We start from the raw sequence: 12,967 nt of genomic DNA, 5'->3' as shown, positions 1-12,967 counted from the left end.
TACTTGGACACCTAACACGAGCAGTGATAGCGTTTAATTTTTAAAGGTAGAATTCTGAAAATTCACCCTGCCGTGCACTTCTCCAATAAACAAATATAAAATTATTATTTTATGCCAAGCAAAATAACTTATAAACAAATCAATTTCCTCTATTTGTCCTTAAAATCTGCAACTGCAATGCTGGAGATTGATGCCATATATTCTAACGGAATCTTAAATCAGACTCAAAACTAAACCAACTCATCATCTATTTGATTTGGTCAACACATATTTGCTACCATTATCTGCATGCACATGTATAATATGCATTTGCTTCCTTCTTGTTCTAGCCAGTAATTAGCTGTTTTCCACCGCATGTCATTTCTAGTTTATGAAGGCTGAAACATACTTTCCATCTGCTTTAAGGTACAGTTTAGTTATGTATGAAATTAAACCACCCCAATTAGATTCAGATTTAATTAATTAGTATTTATTGGTTCTTGGCCTTTGCTTGCTGCTAAATAATAAGGCACTCTGTCAAAATATTACAAAAATTGGGTCTCCGAGTTCAGCCACCACTACAATTAGAAATACTTTACATGTCAAATGAGAAATTAACACGTAATTTAATTATTTTATATTTTAACATTACATAATTACTTTTTCTAATTGCATCAAGTTAAAAGTTTTAATTAATAAAAAGATAAAAGAAATAATTTATTAATTCTATTTTATATGCAACCCCACTTAAAAAGAATCATGCATTTAAGATTCACTAATAAAACAAATTCCTTCCCTTTGGCTGTCAATTGTTCATAGACAGACATTAATGATCACTTTATCTTGACCAACCAACGGCTACACGCACCAAAATTTCGTTCGTCTTCTCCATGTCGGCAATGAGAATTGGCCAACCAAAGAAATGATTATTAAGGGATCATTAAAAAGTCTAAGAAAAATACGAGAGAATTTTTAGAATAAATGGTTTTTTTTTTTTACTTTATTCAATTTAATTATAAAATTATTCTGCAAGTGAAATTAATTATATTTCTTTTGCAAAATCTAATTGATATTATTATTTATGAGAATAAAAAAAGATTCAAGTTCGAATAATATATTTATTTATCCTTTGTAGAAAAAGAAATTTGATTGATATTTTTTATTTATAACCTATTCTACCTAATTTATTAGACATTGGATACATTCTCTATTAAAAATATTAGGTATTTATCATTGAATCTGGATATTGAACAATTCCTTTACAGAAAACCAGTTTTTTATTTTATGTATTTTATTTTTTTAGTGTGGGATGCTGAATAATTCTTCCAGAAAATCAGATTTTGTTTGAATCCTTAATTATGGAATTAAGAGACTCAATCCAAGAGAGCATTATTGGGTCAGGATTACATAGATTTATCATCTTTCTGTCTTTGAGTTAATTATTGTTGAACTGTCTCTGAAATACTTAATAAGAAATTCTTTCAGAAAATCAGATTTCCTTTTACTTTTATTTTATTTTTGGGATAATGAGACATTGACCCTTGATCATGGCATATTTGGAGATTGGAATCAATGGCATTAGAGTACTCAAAAGTGAGCATCATTATTAAGGATTAGATGGGGTATCACTTTCAGCTTTGAGTATGGGACAAATATGGATCTGGCAATTTTATAAAGACAGGGCAGACCCACTAAATTTATTGGTATATGGGACTCTTCCACATTTGCAAATAAATAAGAGAGTGGCAATGCATTATGACATTATTAAATTCTTGATCACAAGGCTGTGTGGACTTTGCTGTGTGTTCAATAATTAATTAGTTAGTATATTTCTTCTTTCCCATTGCCTTACTCATGTGGCCCCATAACATATCCTCTTCAAACTACCACTTGTCTTCAATAAAAGTAGCAACCTTTGCTGTGCATGCCAAAAAGTATTGTTATAGGGAAAAAGGGATTTAATATTCTTTTGCCTTACTTTCTTCCTTTTTTTTTAAAAAACGTTTTCACATAATGACAGGCTGAATTGCTATTCCATTCAATTCCTTTCCACCCATTACAAGCATGAGATTGCTTTTTAACAATTGATATAGAAAGAGATAGCCATAAGTGATAGTAACTTTTGCTAAATATGATTATAAGAGTGCCAAATACTGCTAAATATTTATAGAATTATAGTTAGTTTGAGATATTTCTCAGATCTGTGGCTCCAATATTAACCTCAAAATTAAGTGAATAAAACTTAATAAAGCATGACATGAGTGTTTTTTTAATAAAAAGCATAAATGCTTGAAGAAGAAAATTTCTGAAAAAAAAAAGATGTCGAGAATTGCATTAAAATTATAAAATATGTTACCTGATTTTTCAGCTCTTTTACAATTTTTTTTTTAAATTTATATCAAGTCCTATCAAAGTTAAATTATATAGATTGTATTTAGTTGAAATTCATAAAATTTATTTATAAATTTAAAATTAATAAAGTAAAATTAATTTAAAATACTAAATAATCAAATATGTGTAAAATTAATTATAACTAAATTAAATTCTAATAAAGTATATAAAATTTTTAAATAAATTCTACAATAATAAATTAATATATTTCATAATATTAAAATGTGTTTTTCAGGTTTATTATTTTTATTTTTAATATTTTTTCTCAAATTAAACAAATTCTTTAATAAATTTCATTCAAACACAACATTAAATTATATCAAGTTTTATTACCTTGGTCATTGTAAGACTGAAAATAACCCTGTTAGAAGTTTGTAATAAGATTTTACAATCAAATAATTATTTCACTTAGTAAAAAATAAAATAAAATTTATTAATTAACTTTCTAAGCTCACTTTTTAAATTTACTTAAAATCTTATTTGAAAATGAAATTAAATTTCAACGGACAAACTAATGATAATTGAAAAATAAAAAATTGATAATGTATCATTGACAATACTGAATTAGTATTATAAAATTTAAAAAACAATGGTATTAAGAACATAAAAGATAATAATACTTATAGAAACTTAAAATATGGGAATTTACAGTTGCAATCTATGTTTTTGGTTAGTAATTTGTTGTCCGTTTGTTTTATTTAACGATTTATTATACTTTATAAAATAAATTAATTTATTATCGATATAATACGAGTCTAAATTTTCTTTTGTGCCAATTTCTCCATGTTTCAATTCCCTTGAACTTTCACATTTGTGTTACTTTATTTTCATCGCTCAATTTATATCAATTAATTGATTTAATATTTTAATTTTTAATTTAATTTAGCTAACAGATATTTAAATTTTAATTTTTTTAATATCTAAACATTTTTAATTTTTAATTTAACTAACATCCATATGAATTTTATTTTTTGATAAATTAAAATATTTTTATGCAATATACAAACGTATTGAATAAATAAAAGTATTAAGATATTACATAAAAATAAATTTATATACCTATTAAATTAAATCGAAGTTGAAGTGTTAATCTGATTAAATAACTAAAATTTAGAAAAATAGTCATGGATTCGTTCTATTTTTTTATTCTCAAAATATGAAAAGATTAAGCGGTGCAATTTTGATTGGGTGTTAGTTAGTTAGTTAGTTAGTGTTGGGCACAACTAAATTTATTTGCCTAAGTAAACAGTTTTTTGTATAGTTGGCATTATTATTAGGGGCAAATGCTTTTCTGTTAAGGTCTAAATAATATTTAACATTATTACAAAAATATTAATATTTTCCAAAATATTATATATAAATAATATTTCAAAAACTGAATTTAATATACAAATGAAAGAAAATATAAAATACTCATAAATCAAAAATTTTCTAGACTTTGTTTAATAAACAATCTCTAAATTTATTCGAATTAAGTTTTATTGGACTATCTAAATAAAAATAAAAATAAAAATATAAATACAAAGAATATATATTTTATATAAATTCTTAAATTTATTTACTCATAAATAGAAGTAAAATAGCATATTTTTAGAGATTAATTTTTTTTAATCTCATTTCATTTCCACCAAAAAAATAATTAAAAAAAATAAATCTAAATAAATTGCTAAAGTCAAGGTAGTCAACTGTACAATGGCGAACCGTATCGAAGGAATCCATTTCTTGCCCGTTTCCTACTAAAAATTAAAATTAAAATTGTAACGGCATTTTCGCTTTTCGCTGATTTTACACACAGAAAAAGCCAGGCCTCTGTTTTTTGTTATTTTTTTTCCCTCCTTTTTTTTTTTTTGGCCTTTTTATGCCTGTCTGTCCCATGCGCTTCGCTCGGATCTTAAAAACAAAAGCCACTGGTCCATTCATTCTTCGGAAGCTCTCATTTTTTCTTTTCTTTTCTTTTCTCTCCTTCCATCGCTCGATCGATCATCGAGAGCACCACTTTCTCTTCCCGCGACGCTCTCGATCTATCGGCGACGAAAGGAGAGAATAAACAACGACAACAGTTGTAATAAGCATAAGAATTATAATAGTAAAACTGTTAAGCAAACAACAAGGAATTTAAAAAAGAGAAAGAAAGAACGGGAAGTGAAAAAATGGAAGGAATTACGACGCAATTAAAAAGAGGAATTTCGCGGCAATTCTCGACAGGATCATTGCGGAGGACATTTAGCAGGCAATTTTCGAGGCAAACGTCGCTGGATCCGAGGAGGCATAATTTGAGATTCAGCTTTGGGAGGCAATCGTCGTTGGATCCAATAAGGAGGAGTCCGGGGCATCATGACGAGGAGCAGTTTGCGGTGCCGGAGAACCTGGATTCGACGATGCAGTTGCTGTTTATGGCATGCAGAGGAGATGTGAAGGGAGTTGAAGATTTGTTGAATGAAGGGATTGATGTAAATAGTATTGATTTAGATGGACGAACTGCTTTGCATATTGCTGCTTGTGAAGGTCATGTTGAGGTTGTTAGGCTTTTGTTGACTAGAAAAGCTAATATTGATGCCCGTGATCGCTGGGGTAGTACGGTAATGATCGCTCTAAAAGAATTTGCAACTGTTCAATTCAATTCTTTTTGGCTGCTAGAATTCAATTCTTTCAGCCATTTTCAAAGAATGAATTCATGCCGAAAAGATTTCACATGATGATTTTGCAATTGCATATGATCTTTTTCTTTCTTCTTTTTAAAGAAATAATTTTGGTGATATTTGGTTTGAACAGGCATGTGCTGATGCCAAGTACTATGGAAATGTTGAAGTGTACAATATATTGAAGGCCAGAGGAGCCAAAGCTCCGGTATAACATGGAATTTCATTTTACTTAAACTTTTCAATTTTTCTTTTTATAGAAAACAAAGATATTGGTGGTTTATGTATTTGTTGCTGCTTCTAGAAAACCAGGAAGACGCCAATGACTGTTGCGAATCCTAGAGAAGTACCGGAGTATGAGCTTAATCCATTAGAACTGCAGGTTCGGAAGTCTGATGGCATCTCAAAGGTATGTCGTATTCATAGTACCATATACTCCATACAAATTTCAACGGAACGATTAATTTTGCTGAACTTCATATAATAAAATTGATAATAAAGGTGCTCTTTGTTTTGAAATTGGTAACATTTTTCCAGAATGCAAGATGAGTATGCATTCTTTTTGTGCTCGAGTTCAGTAGCTTGGATATTTTATTTAATTTGGAAATTTTGGTTGTCCAGAACTCCCTAGCGAGTATCTGAATGTCTAGTCTGTCGTGCTTGATGTCTATTTAATTGAGTTTTATTTTATCATTTAATTTTCTTGTTTTTTTTTATCATCCAACCTTTTCTATTTATATTTTTTTATGGTTACAACTCATGTATGCAATTTTGTTTTGGTTTAACCTACCTGTGCTTTCCAGAACATGCCAATTCTGCACTTTGTATTTCCAGGAAATGGGTAGTATTCTACTTTTGCTTTAAGGGTACTTTTTGTCTTCTGTTAAAAGAAATGGCTTTACTTTTCCACTGGAAAAGAATGAAATAGACTTTAATTTTTCTTTAAAGTTGTGGTCATCTTTTAGCACTGAAATGGGACTGGAAATTGCTGAATGCATCTGTCGTGCTGTATAGTTGCTCGTTAAGTCTTAGCCTGTAATTATTCATGAATAAATTCTGTATCAGGAAACTGATTTTTTTATTCTTCACCTCACTTGATGTCCTGTCGAGAATTGTTAATGGATTTTTCATAGCAGGGAACATATCAACTAGCAAAATGGAATGGCACCAAGGTTACTGTAAAGATTCTAGATAAGGACAGCTATTCAGACCCAGAGAGCATGTACGTGTTAGCTTTCCTTTCCTTGCATCTCTGACTTGTTATGAAAACTGTAATAGTATTCTCCCATTTCGGATATTAACTAAAGCTATCAATTTCTTACGGTCTGGTCAAATTAATTAGCATATTACACACACATTTGCTTTCAGTAAGAAGATTTCTGTATCCTTCTTGTTATAGTGAAAGGCCTATACCATAGCCTCTGAACTGTGCCCAAATAATACTGTTGCATTACAATCTGAGTCTAATTCATCTTCTTTAATTTTTTCAATATTGTTAGTTTGGTTGCTTGATTTTTCTTTATCCACTTCCTGCTTGTTAATGTGTTCTTTACGGGACCCACTTCCTGCTTGTTAATTTGTTGACAGGATTTATTAGTTGGCTTGAGTGTGCCTATTTGAATTAACACTGATTGGCTTGCCTTCAAATTACGAGGATTGTTCTGATAGATTAGAAAACTTACTACTCTTGGTATTTACTGTACTAGGTGGTTAGCATGCTAATTTTTTTCCAGACAAAGTGTCTCCAGTTAAGAGTTCTGTGTCATTCCATTGTGATCTCCACTGTGAATACTACTGTTGCTGCTACAGTAGCTCTCCAATTACTTATCTGAGCAATTCTTTTTCCAACTAATTATAGAATTTATTGTTCTTGGCTTTAAGGTTGCATTCTGATTCATTCTTCTCTCCCTCTCTCCTTTCTTCTTCACCATCATCATCATTCCTTTTCTTTTTTCATTAAACAGAAATGCTTTCAAACATGAGTTAACATTATTAGAGAAGGTCAGGCATCCTAATGTCGTTCAGTTTGTTGGAGCTGTTACCCAAAATATACCCATGATGATTGTTTCAGAGTATCATCCAAAAGTAAGCTCTCTTTCCTTTCCCCTGTTGATATAAATGCATGGTACAATTATAGGATATATAACATACTGACATCCATTTAACTTTCCAGTGTTTGGAAAGGAAACAAATTGCATTCAAAAGGTTTATAGTTCCAAGCCATGAAAGGAAAGGATAAAGGATTAACAAAATAATGCAAATACAAAAGCAGGACCTTGATGTTAAGTGACGAATAGCAACAATGTCCCTGCTAAGTATAGCAGTATTAATCCCAGTTGGGCACAACTTTTCAGAACAGCTTCTGGTTTTTCTTTTTATTATTCTTTTTAAAATTTTGTTGAAGCTGCTTTTCTAAAACCATTGTTGGTGATAGCTAGAAAATCCAGCTTTTCCATGGCTATGGTTTTGGAAAAGTTAAAAAATTATAAAGTAAAAATCAAAAGCTGTCTTTGGAAAAGCTGTGGCAAACTGAGTTCACTCTTTGGCATGATTTGCTAATAATAATTAACTGGCAAACTGAGTTCACTCTCTGGCACGATTTGCTTATAATAATTAACATTTGATGGAATTGAGAATCCTTATGAGCTAATTAATTACTTTTTGCTAATTTTCTTAAAAGCTTTTAAGTTAACAATATTATAAAACCCGAACTTTGAAACAATTGTTTTAAATTTTATCAATTTAGATCATATACTTCAGAGTTAATAGTAGCTGTATCAAGGATGTTGTAATTGTGGTTCAATCAATTGTTTGTCTTGATGTGACATTAATTGGTATATGTTATTTAAAGGTCTCTTATTGTGCATTACAAATAAGAAGTGGACTCCAAAATGATGCTCTCAAATCCACCATAAGCTGTCATTTTCAAACATGCAGACTGCTCATTAGTTGTAGTCTCAGTAGACCTCTCTCGTTCAATTTCAACGCATTTTATCCTAGTTAGTCAATCCCTCCATGTTAACATGACACTTTAGAGTCATGTCAACATCAGTACATGCTTAAGCAATTATTCCACCCTCAGAATACTATAAACTCTAAGGTACTTTGCCAAAACTGATAACATGATTAAATAAAAATGAAAATTGATACAAACTTCAGTATTTTTGGGACCTTAAAGCCCATTTTTTTCTTACCTTGGTAGAAATTTAATTATAGTGTAAAACTACGTAAAGAAGATTCCTTGATTGTATGCTTGTTTTTAAGAATGTACATTCACTATGAATGCACTAAATCCGCTATATGGTTTACTTGGAATATTTAAGCATTTTTCTGTTATCTTTTTTGGTCTTCTTCAGTTTCACTTTCAACTACTTCTACTGCATAAGAATGAATGGTTCATGTAGTTTGGCTGAATTGTGGACGCAGTAGAGAAACATATCCTGAAAATTTTTACACTTGATGATATTTGGACTGTTTTAATGTTTTTTATCAGTCATTTCTTTAGTTAGATCATTGCATTTTAATTGTTTTAAACTGGGAATTCCTTGTTATTTGCTTTTCTTAATTTCTTTGTATTTCACAGTTCCTAATAAGTTTATCATCTGCATTGATTTTGTTGAATTTCGTTGTGTTAGGTGTCTTCTAGAGTAGTTTCTTTCTTCTTCAGTTATGCGAGGGAAATGCTGTAGATTAGAAAGTATATTGACTTGATTGAAGAGATCTTAATACTAATTCTTAAAAATAAAATTTGCAATATTTCAGGGTGACTTGGGCAGTTATCTTCAGAAGAAAGGGCGTCTATCTCCTTCCAAAGTGTTGAGATTCTCTCTTGACATTGCTAGGCACGTGCAACTCTTTAAACTAAAAATGATGCTCTCTTGATTAGTAAATATAGTAAAATCCCTGGACTATGAGCAGCCTACTGACAAACAGAACAATTAAGAATTTCTTGAAATTCTAGTAGTCCTACTTTACACTTCTGTCATTATGTTCAGATTGTTGATTATTTTAAGATGTATTCATCCTTCGTATCAGGGGCATGAACTATCTTCATGAATGCAAACCAGATCCAATCATCCACTGTGATTTAAAGCCAAAGTAAGACAACCAAATGCAGAAGTTAAAAAAATATCAAGGTTGCAAGTTGCATTTTGATTTATACCAATTTTGGATGTATGGTTTTTTAATATTTCAAATCTTGGTAAGGTGCCAGAAATGTTTTGCTGGATAGTGGTGGTCAGTTGAAGGTTGCTGGGTTTGGTTTGATAAGGTTGTCAAAAATTTCACCTGACAAAGCTAAAATAGCACCAGGGACTCTCATTGACCCTTCAAGTAAGTTCTTGAGCACATCATCATTTCTTGTGCTTGATATTTCTTGTATGTTGCCCTGTAATAACCACTTCTAGATAAAGCATGACCATAAATCCAGTTTATGATTTGGTAGGATCATTAAGTTCTTCCTTATACACTCCATTCTTATAAAGTACATGCCATTAGGTGAAAATTTGAAAAGGGCTTTTTATTATTCATTTGAATTTAACTAGTATTGTTGATTTATTGATCCCTAGATATTTATGCTGCACCTGAGGTTTTTAAAGAGGATATATTTGACAGAAGTGTGGATACGTACTCTTTTGGTGTCATTTTATATGAGGTACATTCCTTTTCCCAAATTTCTTTTATACTAGTATCTTGGCACACTTAAGGTGTATCGAGCTGATATGGCCTAATATTAGGACTTTTAAATCCTGTAACATTTTATTATTCATGGACTAAGTTTAACAGTTCTTTAATAGTTTAAACCAAGTGTTAACCGTAAATACTTCTTTTCTGTATTTATTATTTATTTTGTTATTTTTCTGGCCTTAGATGATTGAGGGAGTACTTCCGTTCCATCCTAAGTCTAATGAAGAGGCTGTGAAATTAATGTGTTTGGAGAAAAAGAGACCACCCTTCAAGTCGAAATCAAGAAGTTATCCTCCAGATCTAAAAGAGTAAGTTTAGTTTTGAGTAAGATATCATATTAACTATGGTAAATTATTTTAATGCAGGTTGGGTACAAGATAATAAGATCAACATAAAACTGCTATAGGAATATTGTCTAGTTGGAGAGGCTAGTTATTTTCCAATTGTCTTTTGAATTGTAAGTTTGTAATGGTTCCTAAGATTCTAGGTTTTTGTGGTTGTCCTTTTAAGTTTTGTTTTTTCTTTCAAATAGAAAGATGTTCGACAACTATTGTGTTATAAACAGTAAAGTGCCCAAATTAATGATTGACCAGGTAAGGATGATTGCCTTAAATAAGCCAGAAATAAGCTAGGTTTGGAGATTTGGGTGGTATACTTTGTTAAATGCATGAAATCTCTGGTTTCTTCAGAACACATTGATAATCTGCAATTTTCTCCTCATTAGAGGAAATCAATGTTGTTGAATTTTTCAACCTTCTTTTGATTTGACTTTCGATTGCTTTAAAATTTGAGATGTCAAGGTATTTCAAGGATATGATCATCATTTATGGTTTTTAAAAATTGTCCGGTTATCGAAGCCCATACTTGTCTAGCTACATGATACAACAAAATGATGGAATTTTTTATTACCTTTTGTGCAAGTCTTTTTCCTACATAATATGGAGTCTAATGGTATGTTTGGGATGCAAACTTGATCCACATGCAGGTTGGTTGATGAATGTTGGCATCCTGAACCCCTTGCTAGGCCAACTTTTTCTGAGATCATTGTACGGTTGGATAAAATAGTTTCTCACTGTTCAAAACAGGGATGGTGGAAGGACACCTTTAAGCTTCCTTGGTACCTTCTTTTCTCAAATATCTTCTAAATGGCAATTTTATTATATCTATAGGAAATAAAAGATGCCATATGCAAGATTGTTGATGTAGCTCTTTTACATATCTGAGTGAAGTGCTTTTGGAGTGTTTTTGTTAAACATGAATTGAACTGCCTAGCTTTCTTTTCTCTCCCTAGATGAATCTTTTTCTCTGACAATTGGAACTGATAACCCATTGGATAGCTAGGAATATCTCTTTTCTTTTCCCCCTTCCCCCCGTGGCAGGAGGCTGGGAAGGATAATGGAAGGGTTTAGTGTCATTGTTTGTGCTGAGGACTTAAAGGATTGAAATTATATGTGTGTGTATCCCATCAAGAATAATAATGGAATCTTTAAAATTATGTATGACCTTTAGCTGAGCCATCAATGGCAGACTTGATTGGAGGTAATTGAACTGAAATCACTGGCAATATTTGGAAGGAAAATAGTTTGATTATATATTATTTTGTACTATGAGGAGTTATTTTTGGAATTCAAGATAACACTAGACTTGAGGTTTTGAAGGAAGTTCTCAGTCGTCTAAAAAACTGGCTTTTTGTGTACCAATTTTTGGAGTATATAGTATCATATGTAAAAGTTATCATGTGAGACCCCAAGCTTGATATGGTAGAACCTCTAAGGAGAGTTAGGTTATTGTGTGTGCATGTAGAGTATGAGCCTGTAAAAATCAGAAAACACCATCTGAAGTTGAGAGGTTTATCAGTGGTGTTTTCAGAAGTTTTTTAGCAGTCATACTTGTTTCATTTGTGCCAAACCATCTAAATATGTATGTTTCGTTATGTGCGCTACTGTGCTTGATTATTGATATAAGTACTTTGCAGTGTCAAGAGGACTGGAAAATAAGGAAACATAAAACTGTGGGTGGGATTGGCAATGGCCTTAAATTCAATGATGTCTAACAGGGATAATAAGATTTTAACAAATTTTAACAGTAAACTAAAGTGTGGTCATGCAAACTTTTGTAGTCTTAAAGCCGTGATCATCTTATGGTGATCCTTTTGTTGACAGATGCTCCCACTACACTTGTGAAGGACCTATCACAAGAATAGCTTCTATAGTGGGGCGATAACTCTGAAAAGACAGATTTCTCATCTCTGGTGTGATATGATCCTGAGGGGCTAACTTTCGGCTGGTTTACCCTTGTAGACGTATTTTGTAGCTTTGGCGCTTCAATCTCTGTTTATTCTTTTTAAATCTAAGTACCAGGTTTTGTACTAATTGTGATGTAGCTTTGTGCAAGAGATGAACACTGCCTTTTTCGATCATGTAATGCCAAAATTAAAATATTAAAAGCGATTAAGTAAATTGATGATTTGCTGAAAGAATGTGCAGCTTCTGTTTAGAAAGGATGCATCCACAGTCATGAGTAACTGTTATTATGTTGTGTTCTAATTCATTATTAATGGGAATATGTGCAGGAAATAAAAGGAAGCATTCACTCCAATTTGAAGAAGAAAAATAGGATAAAGTTGGGAAGTCTCCATGCGCGTAACAGATTCGGAGCTTCATGTATACCTAATTGTAAATCAAATGCGAATGAATTTTGGGGATGAATAATTGGAATGAAAATCAAAAATGAGCTTTATCCCTTGCTCTTAGTTCTTCTAAGGAGCTGGAACAGTTCCTTTGTGTGCATAATGTGCAATTGCTTGATTTTTATTCTTTTGGTTTCATATAGATCTTGAGGTCTTTTTCTTTTTCCTTTTTTTTTTTTTTTTCTGTGAGTACTGGAGAAGGGGATTTTGCACTTGGTGGCACTTGAACTATGTTCATACTAGAAAGGAAAATGGCAGCATAGTACTGTGCATTTGGAATACTCTTTGGTAGCTTTTAATTAAATTGAAATCAAAATTAGTTAGAGTCTATGAGTACTATGTTTTTAGTCTTTTTAAATTCATATATTATGTACTTTATATATGCTATGTGTAAAGCCATTTGCTCATTCCTTCCAAGCAGTTTTTCTTTTCTTATGTTTGTTACTGGTAATCTTTTTGCACTGGTTGGTTGGACTATTCAAATTCAACTTGAGTGCCGAGACCATTTTCAATGTATTCTTTATATATATATATATATATATATATATATTTTTTTTTTTCTTTTTTTGACAGTTTTAACTGT

At 31.1% G+C, this 12,967-nt stretch overlaps 1 protein-coding gene across 2 annotated transcripts; it reads left to right on the top strand.

Annotated features, from left to right (window-relative positions):
- Nucleotides 1–4,225: 4,225 nt before the first annotated feature.
- On the top strand, nucleotides 4,226–12,723 carry LOC8279678 (integrin-linked protein kinase 1). Of its 2 annotated transcripts, none has more exons than XM_015725748.3 (12): nucleotides 4,226–4,949; nucleotides 5,143–5,217; nucleotides 5,314–5,418; nucleotides 6,146–6,231; nucleotides 6,974–7,094; nucleotides 8,772–8,851; nucleotides 9,045–9,107; nucleotides 9,223–9,341; nucleotides 9,578–9,663; nucleotides 9,879–10,003; nucleotides 10,681–10,812; nucleotides 11,858–12,302. In XM_015725748.3, coding segments are annotated over exons 1-12 (1,422 nt in total). In that variant the 5' UTR covers nucleotides 4,226–4,520; the 3' UTR covers nucleotides 11,859–12,302. The 2 variants fall into 2 exon arrangements, with proteins under 2 accessions (XP_015581234.1, XP_002529820.2); XM_002529774.4 differs by having other exon boundaries at nucleotides 4,228–4,949; nucleotides 12,268–12,723.
- The last annotated feature ends 244 nt before the right edge of the window (nucleotides 12,724–12,967 follow it).

The sequence above is a fragment of the Ricinus communis genome, chromosome 1, assembly GCF_019578655.1.
Source record: "Ricinus communis isolate WT05 ecotype wild-type chromosome 1, ASM1957865v1, whole genome shotgun sequence".
Taxonomy (NCBI): Eukaryota; Viridiplantae; Streptophyta; class Magnoliopsida; order Malpighiales; family Euphorbiaceae; genus Ricinus; species Ricinus communis.
The sequence above is the reverse complement of the archived record's forward strand: the minus strand, read 5'-3'. Positions and strand labels throughout refer to the sequence as shown.

Excerpts from the sequence above, each read along its gene's own strand:
- LOC8279678 (XM_002529774.4), top strand. The coding sequence starts at position 4,521 with ATGGAAGGAATTACGACGCAATTAAAAAGAGGAATTTCGCGGCAATTC. Across the intron at positions 7,095-8,771 it reads TTTCAGAGTATCATCCAAAA|GGTGACTTGGGCAGTTATCT; the intron begins GTAAGCTCTCTT and ends GCAATATTTCAG. Across the intron at positions 9,342-9,577 it reads GACTCTCATTGACCCTTCAA|ATATTTATGCTGCACCTGAG; the intron begins GTAAGTTCTTGA and ends ATTGATCCCTAG.